This window comes from Episyrphus balteatus, chromosome 3 (assembly GCF_945859705.1).
Source record: "Episyrphus balteatus chromosome 3, idEpiBalt1.1, whole genome shotgun sequence".
NCBI lineage: Eukaryota > Metazoa > Arthropoda > Insecta > Diptera > Syrphidae > Episyrphus > Episyrphus balteatus.
The window spans coordinates 71113746-71138494 of NC_079136.1; the positions used below are offsets into that span (position 1 = coordinate 71113746).

General features: G+C 28.0%; 2 protein-coding genes across 10 annotated transcripts in view; one reads left to right on the forward strand and one right to left on the reverse strand.

Moving 5' to 3' along the window:
• The first annotated feature begins 265 nt into the window (after nt 1–265).
• Nucleotides 266–11669, forward strand: LOC129914421 (ras-related C3 botulinum toxin substrate 1). Of its 2 annotated transcripts, none has more exons than XM_055993675.1 (6): nt 266–483; nt 4541–4656; nt 4768–5000; nt 7007–7167; nt 7225–7298; nt 11406–11669. In XM_055993675.1, exons 2-6 carry the CDS (start codon nt 4541–4543, stop codon nt 11446–11448), a joined length of 627 nt encoding a protein of 208 aa, XP_055849650.1. In that variant the 5' UTR covers nt 266–483; the 3' UTR covers nt 11449–11669. The 2 variants fall into 2 exon arrangements, with proteins under 2 accessions (XP_055849650.1, XP_055849651.1); XM_055993676.1 differs by lacking the exon at nt 11406–11669 and adding an exon at nt 8057–11382 and having other exon boundaries at nt 267–483.
• A 3179-nt stretch (nt 11670–14848) lies between these two features.
• LOC129917223 (microtubule-associated protein tau) overlaps nt 14849–24749 on the reverse strand; it is a 36730-nt gene continuing 26829 nt past the window's right edge. Inside the window, exons 7-11 of one of the 8 annotated variants that reach the window (XR_008772616.1) lie at nt 22364–22384; nt 21831–21986; nt 19645–19748; nt 18725–18775; nt 17915–18021 (exon numbers count right to left, since the gene is read on the reverse strand). Coding sequence is in view for 4 of the 8 variants with exons in the window: in XM_055997624.1 (XP_055853599.1) it covers nt 14946–15131; nt 21831–21986; nt 22364–22384 (363 nt within the window). In the remaining 4 variants the exon portion in view is untranslated. Of the gene's footprint in view, nt 15132–15301; nt 15372–17914; nt 18022–18720; nt 18776–19644; nt 19749–21830; nt 21987–22363; nt 22385–24749 lie in introns of those variants that run through there. The other 7 variants (XR_008772617.1, XR_008772618.1, XR_008772615.1 and 4 more) reach the window with 7 other exon arrangements.

The following is a 24749-nucleotide window of genomic DNA, read 5'->3' on the forward strand; positions in this document are numbered from 1 at the left end:
GATATTTCTGCATCATTATACTTTTTAAAAATAATAATATTCAGATTTACAAACAAAAATTGAAACTTCAATTTCATTTTCCTCAAAACTATATTTTTTGACTTAACACCTTAGTACCCGGGGCCAAAGAATTAAGTGTAATCCAACCATTAGTTTTCTTTTTCTCTCACTGAATCCTACCACAAAGAGTGCATTCAAAACCATAAACTCACTCATCAGCAAATTTTCATTACCTGAACACATCCATCCAACCAACTGTCATTCGGTAGGGTGTTTTTAGTTTTCTGAGTGACATTTTCATTTTCATTTTGAATAAAAGGAGTAGAAAAAAGTCTCCTTATTTAATTTTTATTTTATTTGATAAGTTCTCTCTCTAAACGGAAAAGAAATTCTTCCATTAATAAATTTACACGAAAAAAAACAGTACAAATTGTTTAAAACTCAGCACATCCATTAAAGAAGAATTTAAAAAAAGAAAAAAAGGTAAATGATAAACAGCAGCGGTGCCAGTCAAAGGCGAGGTCTGTCGTCGTCGTTGTCGTTCGTTTAGTGCAGTGTGCTACATCTACCTGCTTCATAAATTACAAAAAAAGGGAGGAAAATTCATTATTGCTTTGTTTGGGACACAAGACAGCTGCAGGCGTTGTCATTATTTTTTGCAAATCTTTTTTTGTTAATTTTGTGGTTTTGATGATTATTTCAGCAACTTCGTTAGTTTTCAATCAATTGACAATTTATTCTTTTCAATAGCTACTATGAATATGTTTATTTCCTTTTCTAGTCATCGTCGACGACAACGAAATGGGAGCGCCGCCCTAACATTTTTGTAGAATAAAAGAAAAATGACTTAATTGACTATTTATAAACCATATAACGTCAACGTCAACGCCACCCGCAACAAATTCCTCCTATTCCTCAGAAACTACTAACTTGCAAATTTCGAATTAATTGCAATCTTCATTCATTTTTTTTTTGTTTCCTTTTTTTTAAAGTAGATTTAATTAATTGGGAGATTTTTTGTTGTGTTGGAGATATCCAACAACATGCATCGACCATGTAAACAGTGACGGATTAATTTCTATGGAGGCCTTTTTATGTTGTGTCAATTTTGTGCTAAATTGGGGCTTTTTATGTTGTTATCAGTTTGTAATTGAATTTTTAAGTTCCTATTATGCCAAATATTTCTATATTCATTCCCTTTAGTCTCAAATGGTTGCAAAGTACCTTAACTCTTTCGGCACACATGGTACAAATGTGTACCCTCAAAAGTTCAACCATTCCAAGAATCTATCGTTTATACTTGTTAAAATATTCTTGAGCAATTCCAATGTGAATGAAAATTTTTGTCGAAAATAAGTTATAGATGTCATCTTAGTTTACGAGATAAAAAAAATAATTTTGTCCTATATATTTTGGTTATTTGTCCTACATACATTTTTGTATACGGTAGGACAAATACTGGCTTTATAATTATGCAAAATTTGTGCCTAAATGTCCTATATCCAATGAAGTTATATTTTTCACACAAAATAACTGTGCGTTAGTCCCCATATTAGCTCCTCCTAAGTAGAGGCGAAATACTCAAATTTTGGAGTTATTGCCAAAAGTATCGTTGTTTATTGCTAATGTAACCATCTCTATGCATAACAGCGAAGATGTCGAATTTTATAAGGCTGTTTTAAAAATTGACTAAAAGACAAAATAAGACAATATAAAAAATATAAGAATTTGCGTATTTGATTTTTACTTGCTCAATAGGGCAAGTATTGGTTTCGTGTCAAAAAAAAAATCAAAACTAACATTACGATGATGGAGAAGCCCAAAAAAGTGGGTTTCGTCATGACGTCCGTCGGTCTGTGCGTCCATCTGTACAAGTAGCTACAGCCTAAACGGGTGGACGGATTTTCTTGAAATTTGGTATGGATGTTTTTTTCGTAGTTTCCAAGGTTGTTTTTTTTTTTGTTTTTTAATATCTCACTTAGAACGTATACCTCCCATACAAAATTTTCGAGTTATTGCAATTTTCTCGAAAACGGCTCTAACGATTTTGATTAAATTTAATACACGTAATGCTGTATATAGTTCTAACATAACTGCGTTTCTAGTTTTTCTCAAAAAATACGGATAGTGGAAGTATGGTCTTTACATTTTTTTAAATCGCGGATGTCGGCTCTTCCCGTACATCATTATGGAGTTATTGCAATTTTCTCAAAAATGGCTCTAATGATTTTGATGAAATTTTGCAGTAAAACTGCGTTTTTAGTTTTTCTCAAAAAAGTCAAGTCAAATAAAAAAATTTTTTTATTTAACTAACATTTGGCCTCCATGCCGGCTCTTCCCCTACATCAACCAAATTTCTTAAAAATGTATATAGAAGCAGCTCTAATAACCTACAAGTAAGCTAACATAAAAGTGCTTTGAAGTACAAGAGCAAGTACGTGCGGCCCAAGTCGTGCATTTTATTTTTTATCTTATCGAGAATAAAGCACCTTTCATATATTTTTAACTTTATGAACACGTTACCTAATTATAATATTTTATTTTTCTCCCAATTAATTAAATTAATTAAATCTTCTTTAAAAAAAGGAAACAAAAAAATGAATGAAGATTGCAATTAATTCGAAATTTGCAAGTTAGTTTCGATTTCAATAAAAATATTTGGTTTAAATGTTTTTGTTTTTGTGTCCTATATCCAATACAAATTCCACTGGAGTTGAAATTTTTAGCTTTGGTTTTTCATTAGTCTGTAACTGTATGGAAAGATGTTTTATGTCCATTTTAATTTTTTTTTAAACTCAATTAAATCAATATTGAAAACCATAACATACAAATTGCTTTATGTATGGTTGGGAAAATATCTAAGCTTTCAAAAAAACTTACAAATCACTGTGATTAGGGTAAAAAAAAATAAGCAAACCACCAGTTTGAAGTTTAAAAATGCTCTCCTGGACGTATAGGACAAATAAGAACTCAAGTGACGAGTTGCATTTTTCTCTGAGACTCTTTCTAATGTCGATTTCCATTTGAAACAGAGATTTTTGTAGCAAATCCAATGATCTCTTGTGGGCTTGTGGCTAATGGATATTGCCAAATTCTTTTTATTCGTAACTGTGTGCAAGCAATTTTTCCATATAAAAAAAACCTTGCCAAAAATTCGAAAAAACAAATGTTCACATCAATGTCAAATACTTCGATGTGTGTGAAAGTGCGTGTGCAAAATAAATAATTGATTTTTTGTGGTAAATGGAAATTCACATTACTGTTAGTTGAGCAAAAAACTACAAATCAATCCTTGATGTTATGCAACGGCAAAAATTACCTTAAAAAAGAACCACAATAGCGAACTTTGGCTAGACAAAAATTTTGAGATTTCATTCACAAGAGTTATATTCTATTTGCCTACAAGAAGCCTATTCTGGTTCTGTGACTAAGTGAACACAAGAAATTTTCACTCTGAAGCGATACTCGTTCTCTAAAAAATAGATTAAGTTTAACCGACGAATGTATTGCTTTAGAATTCGTAAGGTGGTTTGACGTCGATAAAAAATTCATTGGATGTTTGTATTTTCGATTTTGTTCTAATTCAAAAGCAAGAACACAAAATCCGCTTCTTAATTGTTCCAGATAGCTTCATTGAACATCAATCAGTTTAGAACAGAAACACTTCATTGAACAGCAAAAATCTGTACTTTCATGTTCGGAACAGTACAGAACAATGTTTTTTAATATATATAAAAAGAAGCATCTTTTTGCATAAAAAGTAACTCTAGTGTTTTCTTCATAACTATATTGCCGTTGTCAAAATTAAGTGCATTTGTGTCTTTTTGTATGGAGAGATTCAAATGTTTTGGACATCATTTAAAATAAATTGTCCATTAATACTTAGAAGACATTTCAAGCATTTTTTTTTGTGTGTTTCGTTTGCAATGTTATCGGTGATTGAACAAAATTCCTAAAACGGGTTAAATCGAACATAAAACATAGATTGGATCAAAAAACGAATAAATTTTTCAAAAACGAGAGCTACTTAGCTATCATTTATTTATTGACAATTATTAACCTACAGAAAGCAACAACAAAAAAATCTATTAAAATTTTGGGATACGAACCTAGCCCATTGGTGTAAAAGGTAACCACTTAGCCACCTAGACTGAAAAACTTTTATTTATACAAACTGCTTAGTATAATATTGAATCAGGCATGACTTCAAGTGTATTGTAACTGTGAAACCATTATCGTTTTGTATATTATCAACTTATCATTTTAAAAATTACGGAATGACCCCCCAGAATTATAGTAATCAGTTTGAAACTCAAAACGACATAGAAAATAATTAGAGTACATAATGTTGTAAAAAAACAAAATAGAAAATTTATCCTGTTGTAAGGCTCCTTCAAGACTCTGCATGGCCGTTGTTTTATATTATGAATTGGATAATTCAGCACTTAAAGAAGTGCTCGTTTGTCAAAACTGCATCTTATGCTTAGCTAAAGAATGAAATGTATTCTTGTTTTTTCATTTCTTTCGTCTCACATTCTAGATGTCAACAGGAAGACCAATTAAGTGCGTTGTCGTCGGTGATGGCACAGTTGGAAAGACATGCATGTTAATATCATACACAACTGATAGTTTTCCAGGGGAATACGTGCCTACAGTGTAAGTTTATATTGTCATGCGTTTAATTAAGTGAAGTATGCCTAATTTACATACATACATATTGTTTGAACTTAAATTATATATATTTTATTAATTTTGTTAAAAATTTAGATTCGATAATTACTCAGCACCAATGCAAGTTGACACAATTCAAGTGTCACTTGGATTATGGGATACTGCAGGCCAAGAGGATTACGACAGATTGAGACCATTGTCATATCCACAAACGGACGTTTTTCTGATATGTTTTAGTGTGGCTAGCCCGTCATCGTTTGAAAATGTCACGTCGAAATGGTATCCGGAAATAAAACATCACTGTCCGGATGCGCCTATCATTTTAGTTGGTGAGTTTTTAATTTATAACATCATTTAAAATGCTTTCAAATAGAGATTTATACTGACTAGAACAAGTTTATTTAATTTTTAATTTAGTTGTGATTTTAGATTACACCTTTCTAAAAATAACTTGCCATCCTTAATTAAAGCGTAAACGTAGAATCAACACAGTATTCAATGTGATGTCTTGCATATGTCCTTAATGGGCACGTTTGGATTTGTTACACTCAACTTTCCATGTGTCGAAATTAATATTGAACTTATCTATCGACTTGAATCAGCTTGTTGACATGGTCCGAAAAAAAAAATTAAACGTTCTTAAAAGCTCCTGACAGACCAACCCCTTATATATTTTAGAAAAAGAAGGTGCTATAAGGAGTAGATCCTTAACAATCGAGCTCTTCAAATGTCTTTGTTAAAAAATATTTCTAATATTTTTTATTTATATTAAGAATAAGAACATACATACATTTTGAAAAGAAAGAGCGTGTTTCTAATTATTTTTCCACCACTGTATATGAAAGATTTAAAGATAAAACCAGTCAAGAGGTATTAAATTACATGATCTAGGGATATCTCACCTGATCAATATTTTGTTATGGCCGAAGATGGCGAGCTAAAAATGGCTTCAAATTTTCTAAAACATTAACATTATGCATGAATTATAAAGTGGACTTGATTCTTGAGTTAATTTCATCCAACATCCTCCGCAAAATTCCTCATCGTGTGCTTTTTGTTATTTCAACTTGTCGAGAACGTCGTAGAACCTACTAATATCTTTCGTTTAATCGGACGTTCGAACGGTAACGATATTCTAGACATTTCGACTAACCCTTTTCCGGCAAATGATCATCCAGAAGCAAAAACTTAAACTCAAAGGAAAATACCAAAAAAGAAAGACTAGTGCCATAAATAATAGTAGATTAAATATGCAATTTTTTTTCTCTTAAAACAAACCCCGGAAATTTTAATTTCTCCTAAGTTTTTTTTATTGAATTGGCTTTTCTTTAGATAAAATAAATGAATCCCAAAATTTTAGACGGACTTGACAAGAAAACAGAGTTCAATTAATCGAATATATCTGTAACAGTGATCGAATATTTATGGAAGCAACTCGAATACAAAATAAAATGTACAACTGGGTGCCACGTACTTTCCGTCGCAGTACAAAAGATTTGTATGGGGCAGCTTGAACATTACTACAATCTCTGTAGTTATAAATTTTGTTTGATTTCAAATTTTTTATTTCAATATTTGTGAAAAATTAACAAAATCATGATAAAATTTAAAAAACAGCCAACGCGCGACAAAAAAAGGTTGAACTTTAAATAAAAAAAAAGAAGTCAATTAAGCCAAGACATTTTTTCCAAATGTTGACAGGATTTGCATAATAGCACCAACAACAACGAGAGTTATTCAATTACCTGAGATAGCCTGTTGCTGAATACTGATACTGATCTTATAGCATTAAACAAATTAAGTTAACTACTAAAAAAATGGCATATTGATTTTTGAATTTACTGAAATACGTACTTAAGAAAAATATTTAGTTCTTTGAAGTGATTATGTCAATTGCATTATCTTATCATGACTTGTAGGTATTTGCAGATGCGAGTGACTTTTTACTTGCTAAAGATTTCCAAAGTTTTCCGTAAACAAAGCAAACAACCTAGAAGTGTGGTTTCGAGTCCCACCTTAGGCAGGATTCTTTAATTTATAATTTAAAAGACCTTAATCTTACAGGAATATTGTTAAAATTATTATAAAAAAAAGTGGATCTCGGGACTTCCACAAAGAGAGCTTCTTGATTTGATTGTAATACTTCTGATTGATTGAAATACTTCTTTTTCTCTTCTGCATCAAGAAGTACCCATCTCTTCCATTCCCGCATAGCATTTCTAGTGTTTTTGGTAGATGTAGCTGGAAAAAAACTGAGCAAAACTAAACTTTAGATATATTGAACATATTTACTTATTTTTCAAAAATAATATACACGTTTCTTTTTTCATTTAAGGTACAAAAATTGATTTGCGAGACGATAGAGAAACACTAAGTGGTTTGGCTGAACAAGGACTATCACCATTAAAAAGGGAACAAGGCCAAAAATTAGCTAACAAAATCAGGGCTGTGAAATATATGGAATGTTCGGCATTAACTCAACGAGGACTAAAACAGGTATGTTCTTACATTTTGTTTAACTTTATAAATAAATAAATAATCAAATTGAAATAGGTCTTTGAAGAAGCAGTACGAGCAGTTCTTAGACCCGAACCACAAAAACGACGTCAGCGAAAGTGTATAGTTATGTAAGTAAAAGAATAAAAAAAAAAACAAAAAATATTTATGAACAAAAAACAATTACAAAGAAAAATCTATAAAAACATCATAAAAAGTATAAAATAAAAAAAAAAAAAAAACAAATCAAAATGACACACACAATCTGAACTCACATTAATAACAGATTTTATTCATATATATATATATATATATACATTATATACAAACACATACATAATTTTATTTGTTATATTTTTTTAAGTAAGTATTGAATTTTAGTTTATTATACAATTTTTTTTCCACCACAAATAATAAAGAAAAAAATATATAACACATTATAAAACTCGAATACTGATTTAAAAAATAAAAAGTTTGATTTTTCTTTTAACATCACAACTATGATTATAAAAATAATATAAACAAACAAAAAAAAAAAATAATAATTGAAAAATAAAACTTCCGTCAAAAAGACTGAGTTGTGCAGCAAAAAATAAACAAACAAAAAATTGCAGCAGACATTTTTGTTAAATTTTATTAAAAAAAGAGAAAACAAAAAATCTTAATAATTACAAATAATAATTTCAAGTAAAATAAAAAAAAAAAATCATATTATACTTACATTGCAACAACTCATATTCGAGCAGAATCGACAAAATAATATAAATTTAAAACTTTTTCATATCTCAAACATGTCTCGCTATTGTTTAATACTTTTTTTTTACTTATTTGGTAATTGTAATTTAATTAAAATTAAAATTAAATAATAAATATAGATTATATAATTTAGACAGTTTTAGTACCAAAGTTAAAGATTATACAAAATATGTGAACGAGCTAAAAGAAAAAATAATCAGATTTAAATCTCAACACGGCGAGAAGGAAGAAAACAAAAAAGTACACCTTGCGTGTTGAAATTAGATTTATCTAGTCAATTGAATTGAAAATGTGAAAATACAAAAAGAATAACATGAATAAAACTCATGTGAAAGAGAGAAAAATAGTTACCTAATGACGGATCATAATACGAGTATAATATGTAAAGAAAAGAAAAAAAAGAAAAACTAAAATTTGAGACATGGAAATCTCTGAAAGAATACAGTATAAAATTTAAAGCAGCTAAATAGTATTACATCATTTTAATTAATAATATGATTTTTTATTATTTTTTAATTTAAAAATATGTATTAATATTTTTGTCACTAAAATTTTTTAATTATGTTCTTATAACAAAATCACTTTATTACATATTAACTATCATTATGTCTGTTTCGGAATTTAGATAATAAGGATATATAACTCATAGGATAGGGTGCTCGAACCTACTTTTTGAATTTTAGAGTTTTATGTATAGAAAATTATGTATTATTTTCGACTATTTTCTGACTATTTTCATGAAGTCTTAACTTTTTTTATTAATGCAACCATTCTAAAGATATTCGAGGTCGAAGTTAAAAAAAAATTATAAAAACATTTTTACTTTTCAACATTTTCTAATTCATTATTTTAAATTTAGCAAGATATATTCTTGTAGGGACTAAAACGTTCTACAAAAAATTCCTTGGCATCAAATTGATTGCTTTAACCGTTTAGAAGATAATCGAAGTTTTGATAAGTACAAAATGTTTTTATAATTTTTTTTAATTTTGCCCCGAATATCTTTAGAATGGTTAGATTATTTTTTCAATTTGTTACAAAATTAAGAACAAAAAACGAATTTTAAAAGATTTTCTCGATTTTTGGACCTCAAATATCTATTAAACGGTTAGATAAACGAAAAAAGTGTAGCAGGCCTTTTTTGTAGAGCGTTCAATTTCCTACAAAAATATGTAAAGCAATTGACTTAAAAGTCGATTTTAGTAGAAGCTTGATGTAAAAATGGAAAATTGCGAAGCGGATCACCTTCCCATTAATATAAAGAGCTCATATTTGGTGTGTATACTCTAGAGGTGCCTAGCAATCGATTTTTCGGAGTACAAAATTAAAAAAAGAATTTCGATTTTTTTACCCACTCTAATACACACATTCCTTTTTACCGGCTTCCAAAAAGAAGGAGGTATTCAATACCTCATAACTTTGGACTGAGTGAACCAAATTTGATAATTCTTTTTTTTTATTGGAAAGCTGGGGCCTGCAGTGTGGTCCCATTTTAATTTCGTTCAGTTCTGGCTATAGAAACTATGAGAAAAACCATAAAACCCTCCTTCAATTTTCAAATTCATTTGTTCGAAAAAACATAAAGGACGCATAGAAACTCATGCTTAAAACCAAAATTTTAATTAATTCATCTGTGTGAAAGAGATTACCGTACATTTTGCACGTGAACTACTTCATCGCTCGTGAAGCAAAACTCTCCACTTTTTTTCTCCACCAAGGTTCACAGGAACGTTCACGGGTATGGATTCACGACTCGCTTCACAAGTATATACTAGGCTTTAAGCCAATCAAGTCGTGAATCCATACAATTTTTTTTCTTCAGTTCCAGTGAACCTTCGTGGAGAAAAAAAATTGAAGAGTTTTTCTTCACGACCGGTGAAGTAGTTCATGTACAAAATGTTCTTCCTGGAATCTCCTCCTATATATTTTTTCGAACAAATAAATTTGAAAATCGCAAAATAAGTCTTTGAATGCTTTCCAAATGGAATGTATGCATGAATTTCTTTCATTGGGAGCGTGTTCATGACTTAATTAAACATTAATTGTGTATAAGCGATGAATGTCAAATGTTCACAAGTGGAGATGTTTTCTCAACTCAAATTTTCGTTTATTTAACAAGCTCTTGGGTATTGAACCCGGAAGCCCAGTTAAAAGATTGGTTGGCTTGGATCTAAAAGTTAACTGCTCCCTTGTTATCCGCTGAAACTATGGGCTCATACAGTATATTCATAGTACAAAGGTACCGAGGTTCGGGTGAGGTCAGAAGGAGTGTTTTCATAAATTTCGGAAATCTGCGTTAGTGAAAACGTCTTTCTGCTTTGTTACATTAATGAACACACCAATTCTGCAGAATGTTAGCAGACCTGCGTAGGTACAATTTTCAAAAGTCACTGAATGTTCATACAAATCGGTCACTGAATGCCACGGAATCAGTTTTGTTTAAAAGGGTTGAACAAAAAAATATTTCCCTTTTCAGTTCCCGAAAATATTGTTTTTAAAATCGTTCAACCGTTTGGGTGGCGCAAAAAATTGTTGACATGCTGGCAATGGCTATTCGTCAACACTCTCAGTTAAGTGTGAACGTGTTTACGTTCACGTTGAATATCAGTGAAATGTCATTTTTGAATTCAACTGCCATTTTACTGTCAACAAGATGGAACATTCTTTGATCTCTACCGATTTCGATCGGGTTGCGTTCGGGTCAACAAAAGTTGAGCAGCGCTATTGATCAACACGTCTACATTTACTCCAATTCAAATCAAATTCCAAGAGTAAATGTAAATTATAACATTTTTCTGAAGTAAACGCTGATAAAATCGTCCATCTTTTATCTCTCACTATGTTTAAGATGATAGCGGTGGCTTCACTTGTGATGATTTTTTCGCTGGTGCTTATGTGACTTGCACTCCCTCTGATATCCCCGGATATCGATATTGTCCTTCATTGTCACGTTACTTTCATTGATAAGGGCGATATCTAAATTGTTGTTCTTCATTGTAGATCTTTTCCGGCTATACTATAAATTGTTTGCCGTTAGGAAATAAGGTCTTAGGTCACCAAATTGCATTTTTAGTTCTTTAATTGAGTAAGAATAAATCTGAGACAACTGCTTCAAATAGAAATTATGTAAGCGTGTTAATACTCAAGCAGTTATTATAAATTTCGTGACTTAAGACCTTATTGCCCAACGGCAAAAAAATGACATTGTTCATCAGTGGATATGGGTACTACTTGCTGTATTGCATGAATTTTTAAACTGTGAAAACGTGGAAATTCAGTTACCAATAGAAACTTTTCGTTTATTAATTTCATTCAAACTTGAAATTCAGTTATTTTTCACACATTTTCCGATTTTCCTTTAAACACGATACCGTTTACTAAAAAAAAAGAAAAAAACGATATTATTTTTGAAATTTACTTTTAAGCTTATATAAACAAATAAATACTCAAATTCTAATAATATCTTTATTTTCTTTTTATAGCACAAATGATATTTTTATCAGTTTTGCAAAACTAGTTTCTTAAACATTTTTCATTCATTGTTCATCTATTTATTTTTCATAAAACAAAAAACTTGGTTTACTTATCAATATCCGAAACAGGCATTTAAAATATTTGTCACTAATTTTATCTAATCTTAACTTGCAAAACAAAACAAGCACAAACAATCAAATTTTATAAACAAAGCATGATAAAAAATAGAAAAAAAAGAACAAGTGAAATTTTTGTTGGATGCAAATTCTATATTTTTGTTTATTAAAATTTAATTATATTTAAATATAAATTTGTTTGCAACAAAATTAATGTTTTTTTTTACTTTGGTTAAAATGAATAATTTTTTTTTGCGTTCAAATAAAAACAAAACAAAAACCAATGTAATAAAAAAAAATAAAAATGCTAACGATTCTCACATAAATATTTTTCTATGCAGAAAATACAAAAGTACTAATAAATAAATAATAATTATTATTTTGTTTTTTAATTAATATTTAGATTTTTACTACTATTACTATAAACGAGTTTTTTGTATGTCATATAATTTTTAAAACAAAAACAAAGAATATTAACAAAATTATGTAGTTCAGAAAAAAAAGTAACAAAAAAATCGAATAAACAAAGAATCATTATACTATTATTAGATAATGGCAACTAAAGCAGACGCATATTATTGTTTTTCTTTTTTAATAATATTTATTGTAATTCAAATTTAGAACTTAACAGAAAAAAAAAATAAAAAAAAAACAAAAAATGCATTTAAACATGAGAAGCAAAATATAAAACTGAATTTAAAAAAGAAATCAACTAAATTGCGTGTGTAAGAAAAATTTACTTTTTAAAAGTCTATAAATAATAAGAATAAAGTTAAAAATATAAATCAAAATAATTTAATGTGTTTTATTTTTCTGTACAGTAGTACACAAAATCAATAAATTAAAACAAATTGCTATCCTCATGAAACTTGGCAAAAAGATGACAAATCAAGAGTCTATACTTTGGGTGGAAGGGTGTTTCTCCGCGGTATATAAGGATGGGCAACAGAACAGTGAAGTTGTTAGAAGAATACAATCATATGAAACATCAAGTCTTAGAGTGTACTCTAAGAAAAGTTATTGCCGATTGTGTTTGTTTTTTGACTAAAATAGGTAAAATATAATCGAAACATATGTGAAAAACGTGCTGCATGGATCAAATTTGGAATTCAGGTTTTTGGATGAAGCAGGTGGGTCGGAATTTCTCAAACGGACCGCAGAAAGTGATGGTCGATATTTTTTCATAGCCGTGGACATTGCCTACTGAAATGCAAAAAAAAAAAAGTCCGTCTGGCTATCAGGATGTCTGTCGATCTGTATAAGGAGCTACAGTCTAAACGGATGGGCCGATCTACTATAAACTTGGTAAGTAGACGTTTTTGGATCCAGTACAGAGGGGTTTTGGAATAATTTTTTTTTAACCAAAAATAACGATACCTGTGATATACCACTTATGGACTTTTTTTTACAAAAAAATCAACTATTAGTTTTTAAATTAGGTCTATCTTTTAATGAAAAAAGTTTTTTCTTTTTTTCAAAAATCCTTATTAACGGTACCTCCCATAGAACTGTTTTTTAAATTTCAAATTATCTTTCAAATTACTTGTTCAATTTTAACGAATTTTTTATGCAAAAACATTTATAATGCCTAAATATAAATCAAAATAAAAATTTTGAAAAAAATAATTTTTGGATTTTAAAAACGGCTCTAACGATTTTGAATTTTTTTTTTTTCTAAAAATGCATCTTTTTAAAAGAAATTAAACTGCATACTTTTTTGGAGCTCAATTTCATTTAAAGAGTTGTTTTTTACATTTGAAGAACGAATTTTAAGTTTTGTTTATACATTAATTTACCAAAAGTCGTGCATTTTATTTTAAATGCTTATATCTTCCGATCTAATGAGCCGATTTTGATCATTTAAACGGTTTTGGAGCCATAATATGTATTATATTGTTAACCTGAGATTTTTTTCAAAATAAAATATTTTTTTTATTTTATTAATGTAATTGTAAATAACAAGTGAATAAATAAATTGTGTTCTGGGCCACCAATAACCAATAAACTATATTTCTCAAGAAAAAAAAAAAATGGCCCGCAAAATAAGGAGCAGAGCCCTAGGGACGTAATCCGTCAGACCGGATTTTGTCCGATTTCATCCGAATAGGACAGAATTTTCCGCTCCGGAGAATACCACGCTAGGGCCGATTAGTTGAGAGTTAAACTAATAAAACGATTAAGGTACGAGTAGGTTGTCCTATGGCGGGATCGTAAACTTTGGAGAACAAAATTTGAAAACTCGCTTTTCAAAAGCTTTACCTATTAAAAATACAAGATGATTTCATTCTTTTCAACCATCTTTAGACTCAAAATTTATTATCTTTTAAATAGTTTCAAGATTTGAGCAGGGCGTTGAAGTTAAAATTGAAAAAAAAAGTTGAATAAAATGAAGTTTAAGCAAAAAAGGGTTTTTTGTATTTCCTTGGACATGTTCAAAGTCTATCTCTGCTCCTAGTTGCTCACCAGAAAAAGATGAAAACTTGGAGACTGGTATCATTATCCTCTAAAGATATAAATTTATTGATTTTTTCTATCTATTATTTTGCAAACATTCAGAATTGTATGAAGATTAACACTAAATAATATTTTTTTTCTTTTATGACGCCTGAAAACTTACCTGTGAACTTTTCTTATCAAAGCCTTGTGCGCTGATGGAGCTAAATTTTAGCTCCCATACAAATTATCGAAAAAATGTAGCCGAGCTAAAATTTATCCCATTCAAATTATGGATAACTTGTTTGGGAGCTTTAGCTCGGCTAAAGTTTAGCTCGATCTGCTCGATAAGCTTAGGCTTATGACTGGGGGACGTGCCGCCTATCATGGGTCTTACTTTTTAGGGCCTTAAGGCAATAAAACGACAATACTACAGAAATTAAACGCAGTTAAAACTTCAATAATAAAAAATTGTATTTGCATGGAAAAATGATCAGTAATATTGATTTCCGGGCGAAAAGTTGTTAAAATTTTTAATTTTGATACCAAATGAACAAGAATAAAAAGCTTATTTTTACTCGAACCCAAAAATTTAATTTTGTCAATTGACACCTCACTTCAAAAAATTACTTAACTGCGTTATTCTTCTTCTAATTCTATTTGTGATTGGATTGCTAAAATAAACACAGTACAACACAAATATGATAAAATTAATAATAAAATAATAATTATAATAAAAAGGATTCTCCATAGAAGACTACGAAGCTAAAAATACATTTTCCAATTAAAAATCAAAAGCTTCGTTTGAATTATTATTATTTATTTAATTTCATTTATTTATCTACTTTTAAATGTGCACAGTTTCAGTACTTTTAATAATATAATTAATTTAAATACTTTTCATTTATTTTGTTTTAAAGGAATATTTTCCGCAATGATGATTTTATTTGTTTTATATTTTTTTATTAATAAAATTAAAGATATCTGTATAATTTTCTATTAAAATAATCGAAAAGGTTTCGGATGTATTGCCTGTCCTGGCTTTCTAGCACTCTTTGGTCCAGCACTTTTTGGTCGTTTATCATTTAATGATGGCATTGATACAGATAGAACCAAACACTCGGCGGGCAATGACATTGATGATGTAAGTGTTGTAGCTCTTGTAATTTTAGGGGCTTTCCAAAACTGAATAATTCCAGACACAAAATAAAATTAAGAAAATAAAAATTTAATTAGTTTATTTAATTTATATTTATTTTTTATAAATAATACAAATATATAGCATTAAATGTTACGTTTAAATACTAAATTAAAATTAAAAAATAAAATAAAAATTAAATTATAATAAAACTTACGAATGATGATAATATTTCAATTGAGTCACCAATTCTACACTGCTGATGCTGCTGTTTTGGCTTTGCTTTACTGCTCAGCGTGATTATATCGTTCAATATTTAAATTGTATTGTGCGATGAGAATAAATGAAAAAATATTACTAAAATATTAAAATTCTATAAAATGTGTTCCATGATTACACTATAATAATAGTTTACTCTTAAATTAATTAAGCCAATAAGCTCGCTCGAAAATATGATTTTTTTGATGAACTACCTTTAGTGAAAAAAGAAAATTACTAATGATAAATGAATAACGACTTTATTTTTAATATTTTTTTTTTTGATTGTTTTATTAATGCCAAGTGATTTTTTTAAAATTTTATATATATAATAAAATTTGCATAATATTTAATTTTTCTAAATATACAATGTATTTTATTTATTGGTATATAAAAACAAACTTAATAAAATAGCTAATTGTTTTAAATATAAAAAATTTATTTGTATTTAAAACTTATTTTATTAATAAGAAAAACAAAGTGATCTACAAATTACAATTTAATAAAAACAAAAAAAAAAAGTTAACTTTCAATAATTATCTTCATTAAAATATGCACAGATTAGTTTTTAGGTACTTGACCAAATTTAAATATTATAAACTTTTATGAGCGCATATAAAAATTGGGGATATGATTTTTTCTGCATACCATCTATTGTTTCAGAAATCCCATTAAGCTATTAAGCTTGAGGATGCCAACAAACGGTTCTAAAAACGATGGTCAAGAATCTTTTTCAAATGTTTTGACATTATTCTACAAATTCTACTAAAGTGAAGCTCACATCATAACTTCGGTTTCTTATTTCAACATCAAGAATACATTATTCGCTCCTCTTAAAGCTTTGTACACACTTGTTGAAGTGCGAAACGAATGTTTTTTTATGTTTCCCATCCACAAGGAAATTTTTAGGGAAATTATTTCAAAATCAAAAAATCTCGATAATACATCAGTAAAATAAATTTTACAAAAACAAAATAAAACAAATTTTACTCTTTTCATTCAAGAAAAATGTTCGAAAAATGTGTGAAAATTTCTTCAATTAATCCGGTACAGTTATAAATTTCGGTCATAGAATTACACACACCTGAACCCTGTAGATTGGCGAAACCTACAGTCTAGGGCTGACTAGACTTGTTTACTTTTTTCAACTTTTGTGTTAAATTATTACACATTGAAGGTGGGAAATAATTCCACTTTTTGATACAGTATCAGGTATGGTAATTTACTTTCGCGGAAAATTCGCACGAATTTTTTATTTTCACGTCACAAAATTGATTCTCCCGTAGATAAAAATTTTATCCGTGATCCAGTGATTGTTATTAATAGTTATATCCTGAATAAAAAATTTCCTGGGAATGTTTCCCTAGTTTCAAACATGAAAAAGTTTTCCCCGGAATTTATCGTTATCGGCAATAAATCTGCAGGCGAATTTCATTTTTTCATGTTGCCTGAAAATAAATTCCGAGAGAGATTCATGATCACAAATTAGATTCTGAGGGAAATAAATATTACTTTGGACATACATATTTACTGTACATCCTATGAATATATGTAATATATTCATTAAATTTTTTAGATTAACTTATTTATCATCTTAATTGAAAAAGTGAAATTATATCCCACTAAAGGTGAATTTTTTTCAATTTGAATTGAATTCCCGTTAAGTTAGTTCCCTGCACCTACAGAAGCATTGATTAAATTATTACGAACCCTCCACACGCAAGTGGAGGAGAACCAGGACTAACTTGAAGTGTAAAACTGGAGGAAAAGTATCATGTGTTGTGTCTGTGTCTTGTTATCCTGAAAAAATTCATGTTTCGTGAAACTTAAAGCAGGTACTAATTTTGATTATATTATATTTTATAATAATATATTTATAAACTTAATAAAATTTTCTAAAGCGGAAACAATGAATAAATTAACGTTTTTTTCAGATTTAGTTTTACATTAACTTCAAAATATTTTTGTCTACACAGTTTATGTCAGACTTAAAAAAAAAAATGTATGTATGTATAAGTTTCAGATGTATTAATTTTACTAGATGCGCAAATATAGGTTTGATGTATGTATATAGGTTTATAGATATATATTTTTATTTAATATATTTGTTTATATTTTTTTTTCTTGTTTTAATGTTAAGATTTTGTTTTTGTAAATATGTTAATATATGTTTTTGTTTTACATTAAACATTTTGGTACTTTAAATGTATACGTATATGTTCATGTACTATAAGATCTTATATTATAAACAAATTTATTTATTTTTTTTATTTTACCATTAATTTGTTTTGTTTTTTCTTATAAATTGAATGTGTAAAATTTCGTTTTTTATTAATATTTTTTTTTTGAAAAGCTGCTTTAAAAAATAAAAATGTATGTATGATTTTTTTTTTAAATTAAACAAAAAAATTCAAGTGTTTTAAAAATGTGTTTTATTTAAATAAAAAAAAAAACAATGAGTATGCATATATTAAAAAATAAAAATAATAACAATGTTAAATAATAGAGCTTCTTGTGCTATAAGTTAGTCAGAAGAAACTTAATATTTTTTTTAATTCAATAGTTTTTAATAATTATTTATTATTAATTTTGGTTGACTGCTGTTGCTGTTTGATGCTGCTGATTAAGATTTTCATCGGCACCAGTTGTTGATGTTGTCATGGACGAAGGTGGAGGAGTCTGTGTGATTTTGAATTTAGAAAAAAAAAACACAAACAAAACAATTATACAAAATAAAAAATAAATGTAAATATTTAAAACAAACAAAAAGATATGATTTGTTTTTTTTTTTAACACTTGTGTTAGGCAATTTATTTGGGAGGATCCAAAGAATATTAAATTAATAATCGCGACGATTTTCGTAAAATTATGCGAAAATACAAAAGTCAACTCGTTAAATTAATTTATTAATTTAACGGGTCACTGTGGCGTATGCGCAACATTTTTTTATTTCTTACACTTTTGATATAAAAATTTCTACTGTCGCATTTATGAATTATAGCATGGTAACATTTAAGAGTGTTACCTAAAATAGCTTAACAAAATAATTACTTGTTGATTCTAGTCGAGTTTAACAGAACAGAATATCTCTCTGTGATTTTTAGTTTTCCCAATAATAATACTTTCAAAATGCGCAACAAAACAAATCCAAAATAAATCTAAATTTATCAAACATTCTTTGAATCCCAATAAAATAAATACAAATATATTTAATTTTTGTTTAAATTCAGGGCACACCACACATTTTCTTCAACTTTGTTATGTTAATAAATACTGCACCATTAAAAAGGATATACATAATACTTTAAGCAGAAAAAGGCGAAGGGTCACACGAGCACACTCCATCCCATATTTAAACTATATAGGTAAGTTACTTACTTACAATTTTTTCAACCTTTGAACAAATCTTCTAATAATATGTATAAAGATATTCCTAAAATATAAATTATAATATTTTCTTTCTGTAGTTTGGAAATAAGTTAAATTTAAAAATGGAAGATAAAAAAAGCATTTAGCATTAAAATACATAAAATGCTTTGCAAGCATTGCCTTGTGTTTTGTAGTGTTTAGTTTTTTTGTTTTGTTTTAGTTTTTTTAAAAAGTTTAGTATTGAAATTAATGCAATGCAATAATATTGGTAATACACACATTATTGTCATGACAACTGCAATGACCAATTTCAATGCGTATTGACGCACAAAGGTGCCCATTGCAGAGCTAAAAAAAATAAATTAAATGAAAATGAAGTTACAGATGAAAATATATTTGTTGAACTTTTTGTTTGTAATATTTTAGTAAGATAATGATATTTGTTATTGATTATGATAACACTGTGCAACAGCAAACAAAGAAATAAATTTTTCAATCGATTTTTAAGAACAATACCTGTTGTTAATATTTTTTTCTAATATGTACAACCCAAAATTTAGATTCGATTTTTTTAACGTTTGTTAATATTTCCGACTTATTATGGTTGGAAAACAAAAATGAATAATTTGGTGTTGAAAGTATTTCAAAAGTTTTTTACTAGTCAATTTCTTCAATGGTTTCGATGAAAACGATTTTTACTCGCAGGAGTAAGCCAATATTCTTTAAGCGAATTTACTCGAATGGGGTGTGAAAATATTATAATAGGATAGGAATGGATTAAAACAGTAAACAAAAAATTGCTCTCTTGCACACTCAGTCACAAAAGAAAGCATACAATAAATCCATTTGAAAACCAGTTAATAGTATACATTGTTTTAAGTCACAAAATACAAATCGAAAACTCAATCACTTTCATTCGCATTTTTCGCTTACCTTACTCGCACGAGTAATAATCTCTTCTATCGAAAACAATAGTTTATGTCAATTATTATGCATACTAGAAATGGCGTATTAAAGAATTTGGCGCCATCCTAAGCCTATTAGATTTAGTACCCCAAAAAAAGAAATTTAAAAAATAAACTTAAAAAAAAATATATTAAATAGACTAATAAATAAAAAAGTTGATTAATAGTAGGCACCTACATACATATGTACATATCTATAATTGTTACTGAGTAGGAATATGCCTTTTTATTTATGGAAAAATGTGTGTGCAAAGATGAAATAGTTTATAGTTCCCTTAAAAGTCCTCATAATTTCAACAGCAATATGATAAAACTAACTATCAATCTGATAAAAGGTTTGTACACTCGCAAAAATTATAATAAATTTTAGAATCTTTACATTTTCAAAATAAAAAAAAATTTTTGTTTAAATTAGTTATTGAATTATAGTTTTTTAAACATTATCGCGGCGTTTTTAAATTAAAGTCTAGTAAAATAATATGGATTCAATTTTTTTTTTACTAACTGGCTCAAATTATTTTGTGAATGTCTGCAAAGATTTTAGCGATTTCTACATTAATAATAATTGTTGCATTGTGTTTGAAAATGTTTTTCGGTGTTTGTTCAAAGCTATGTTTTTCATTTTCTCAAAACTAAAAATTGTTAAAATGAAGATTTTAGATAGACGACGATCAGGCCAGTCGATTTGTATGTCATTAATATCATTACAATATAATTCCGGCCAACTGACTTGCCCAATTTTTTTTTAGGAAGAAACTTGTTAATATAAACAAAATATACCTAACGAAGACTTACCACACAATAGCAATAGCTGGGGCCCATACCTTAATTGGGAACAAATAAATAAATGACATAGGCACATATTTATAAAATTGGCAATTAATATTCTGTCAGCTTTACTTTCAGGGGCCCTCCAGAAAATTAATATAATGTGTTGGTACAAGTACTATTTCAAGCGTCACGAATTGGATATCTCCAAAAAGCTTTGTTCATGTCAATCACTTTGGCGGACACTTCGTTCCGAAATTAAGTAATTTCAATAGAAAAAACTGAAGGTATTTGCTCATTTATTGGGCAAAAATTAGTTTTGTGCCTCCTATGAACATTTTTAAAATTAAAAAGTGCACTTCCGGGTTGCTCAAAATAAATGAAAATTGAAAAAATTCTCCTTTTTTTTGATTTTTTTTTGGCAGTAAACTTTTGAAAACATATAATGTTTGGTGAAACAAACCCAATATCTCGATCGTTTTGGTTCGAGGTTCTGTTTAAAAAAGTTAGCTCAATCACTGGAAAAAAAATGTTCTAAAAGAGTCTTTTAATCTTTTCTCGAACCGAAGGAGGTGCATTTTTTAAACTTCAAATTGAAATAAAAACTAAAAAGAAACTCGATTATTTTTACGTGTCCTAAAAATGATATCTTTATTCAACAGACAATTAACTGACTGTTTATTAGAAGATTGAAAAATCGGGTCTAAATGAAATAAATATGAACGCACTTAAATGCAAAAACAAAAACTATAAAATACTATGTTTTCCTAATTTTGATGTTGAAATGTCATTTTTGTCAAAAATCGTGTCAGTGGGGGAGGATATTTATTGTGATGATACTATGTATTATCTACCAGCTCTAAAAATTTGTATTGAAGTCTTTCCGACCGTTACTACCCATGGGTCAATTTGACCCATGATTTTTATTATAAATAAAAAAAAAAACTCTTGTTCGCTATTTTAAGAGTCTTTAATAAACCTTTTATGTATCATCCGAAGTACCACTTGAATATGCTTTTAAACCATGATCGGTCGTCAAACATTAAGATACTACATAGTTTGAATTTGATGTTTATTCAAAAATTTAAATGAATAATTTTTGTTTCCCTATAAAAGTAACATCGATATGCCTTTTGGATTGTTAAAAGCATTATGCAAGTTAAGTTTTATTAAATTCTATTGTTATTAACAAATACGTGTGAATATTAATATAATTTGTGCTGAAAATGTGCGCTATGCCAATTATGTACATCAATGTGTATTTTACTTTTGTTTAAAATTGCAGAAACAAGTTTAAATAAAAATAAAAAATGAAGTGGAAATGTAAATTTTGGTTTTCTTTAAACTTTTTTTTTTTCTTTTATTTCACGGGGTTATTTTGTATACCTGTGAAGGTGAAGTCAGTGCAACAGGGTGCTCAACATTCTTTAAATAATCCTTGTCATCGAATATTTTCTTATCCCCTCCACCTGGTTTGTGCTTTACATTATCCAAAGATCCAATTTTGCTTTGTGCTTTAATTTCTAGCTTATGAGTTTGTATCTGGAAAAGTATTTTGTATTTATATTAAAAATGCAATAAGTATAATAATGTATTATATTTACAAAATGAATTAGCAATTTTATGTTTACAATTAATTTAATTTTTTTCTAAAACTTAAATAGAACTTGAAAGAATATTATAAAAAAAATTTTAGTGAAATTGATTTTTTAAAGGAACATACAGATATTTTGATACAGAAAAAGGCCAACATTTTCTTTCGAATGTGATTTTGAAAAATGATTATTTGTCCATTTAAGTTAAGTTTAAAAAAAAAATAAAAATAGAAATGAAGGTAATGATCTTATTTAGAGAAACCATAGTGCTTGCTGATTAAATGGTTTTGTTTATTTTTTTTTGTTTGTTTGTGATATACTTACGTCCTTTGGAACATCGTCCTTCTGATAAATGAAATGCCAAATAAAAATTAAAAATATAAATATTCAGAGAGAACAAACAAATTATGCAATACAGTTATAGGGTGTTACATTTCATTATAGGTACATGACAATTTATTACTAAGAAATATGATATCATTTTTGAAATAAAAAAAAGTGTAAAATTTGTGGGTATTAAAGGTCATGCTTTAACTAATAGCACCATAAGAATAGATAAACATTTGCATGTTTTCAAACTTTTCAAAATTCGATTTTTGCAATAACTTTTCTATTTATTTTCTATAAATAAAGTATCTAAAACAAAAAATAATTTTTGAGTTAGTACTGCAACTAAGAATTGAAGTTGATTTTCTAATAAGCTTCAAGACTCATTACTTTTTACTGGTGATTAACTTTTTTAAATTTCAATTCCTTAGTGAATCATGCATAACTTTCTTCAGTGTATGCAATTAAAGAATTCTTATAAACAATATTAATCTATAAGCGAAATAACAAGTTGTTTATCTCTTGTGTTCAGTATTGCAAATTAAATTTCTCAGACATGAGATAAATTATGAATAAATACAAAAGCATTACAAACCATTTTAATAAATAAAATTAAAAATTTCGATGTTTTTTTGGAATCAGAAATTGAAAAAGCTTAAGAATAACTTTTCACATTTCGAAGAATTTAAAATTCAATTCCGCTATCCTGATGTATAATACTTGTATGTAAGTTCTCAAGAGTTGTTGACAGCAGGATATCGAATTAGAAGTTACGAAGATCTGAGAAACCTACACATAGAAAAATAGACCACATAAAATAGAACAAAAACAATAAGATTTCTCTATGGTTTTCATCCAAGAAGGAAACCTTATTAAAACAATCGGGTTTTCCTTATTGTTTTAAAATCTGCACTTGTAGGGTTTTGAAATGAAAAAAAAAAAAAAAAAAACGACGACCAGGCCGCGAATCGAACTGGAGACTTCAAATCATTAGTCGCCCACCTTACCACTTGAACCAACCTGCCATGAAAATATTGATCGCGATTTTTGTTCTAGTGCTAAAGTTGCAAAAAAAATCAACTTTTCAGTCAAATTTTAATAAGATTTTCTCTATAAAAATATCATATTTTGCAAAGTGTTAAATGCAAAAATGCATTTTATTCCTTTGATGTACGTCACAAGGATAAAACTTCTGCACAATATATGTAAGACTTAATTACATCAAAAAATAACAAATTCATTTCTGGTCGCTTAACGTCGACGTTCCATTCAAACTTGCTCATTCTCCTCCTTTCAATAAATTTTGGAAAAAAATGGTTGAACCACTTGATGAAATGTACCGAAATAGGCAAAAAAATATTTTAATTTCGAAAAAAAAAAAACGGCAAAACTATATATTTTCGTTAATCAATTGTATTTGTTTGCAATTTTTTTTAGAATAAATGGGAACATTACATAAATGGACTTTAATCGAAATCGTTATAATCGTTTTCGAGAAAATTGTAATGAATAGCTACCGAAATTACGAAAAACATCTGCACCAAATTTCAATGGATACATTTTGGTTTGCATGCTCTTTTACGGGCGTAAAAATAAATTTGTAACATGAACGAACATGTTATGTATCTATTCATATTTCTGGTAAATTTTTGTTTAAAGAAGGATGTAGCACAGAGTTTAATCAAAATCAAATCAATATTTTAAGAAGCGAGTAAAATTTCAAGACTTTGGCAACGCTGTCCACGCTTTATAAATGGGATCGGGTCAAAATTCTGGCTTCAAAATTCTGCTTTTCAAAATTCTGCTTTTCAAAATTCTGCTTTTTCAGCGAAAATTCTGTTTTTCAAAACTCTGCTTTTTTTCTATTCTGTTTTTCAAAATTCTGCTTTTTAAAATTCTGCTTTTCAAAATTCTGCCAGCATTATATTTGAACAAAAAAATTCTGCTAATTCTGTTTTTTTTTTATAGCATATGCGCTGGCTAAAGAAAAATACACCTCATTAATGTAATTCAACATTGGTACTTTCCTAAATTTTTTTATTTAAGTGTCGCAAATATTTTTTGAAATGCATATACTGACTTTCTTTCAAATAAAATATGTATACTAATTGGAACCGATGTTGTACCTATATTCCTTTTCTTATTCAAATTTTTGAATATTCATCTTTATTTGATAAATTAATAAATTTTTAGTTATTTTCGGAAATGTTTAATATTAAAAACCTTTTCTTAATATTTTCAAATTTATTCATTTATAAAACAAAAATTAGTTCGCATTTAAAAAATGACAAATTATATAGGTAAGTAATCAAATAAGCAGATAATTTTTCAAAAAGATGATTTTACAGAATTCTGCAAAAAATTAAAAAAGGGTTTGGAAAAT

Coding starts and splice junctions, on each gene's coding strand:
- LOC129914421 (XM_055993675.1), top strand. CDS start 4,541: ATGTCAACAGGAAGACCAATTAAGTGCGTTGTCGTCGGTGATGGCACA. Junction 5,001..7,006: donor TGCGCCTATCATTTTAGTTG/GTGAGTTTTTAA, acceptor TTTTCATTTAAG/GTACAAAAATTGATTTGCGA. Junction 7,168..7,224: donor CTCAACGAGGACTAAAACAG/GTATGTTCTTAC, acceptor AAATTGAAATAG/GTCTTTGAAGAAGCAGTACG.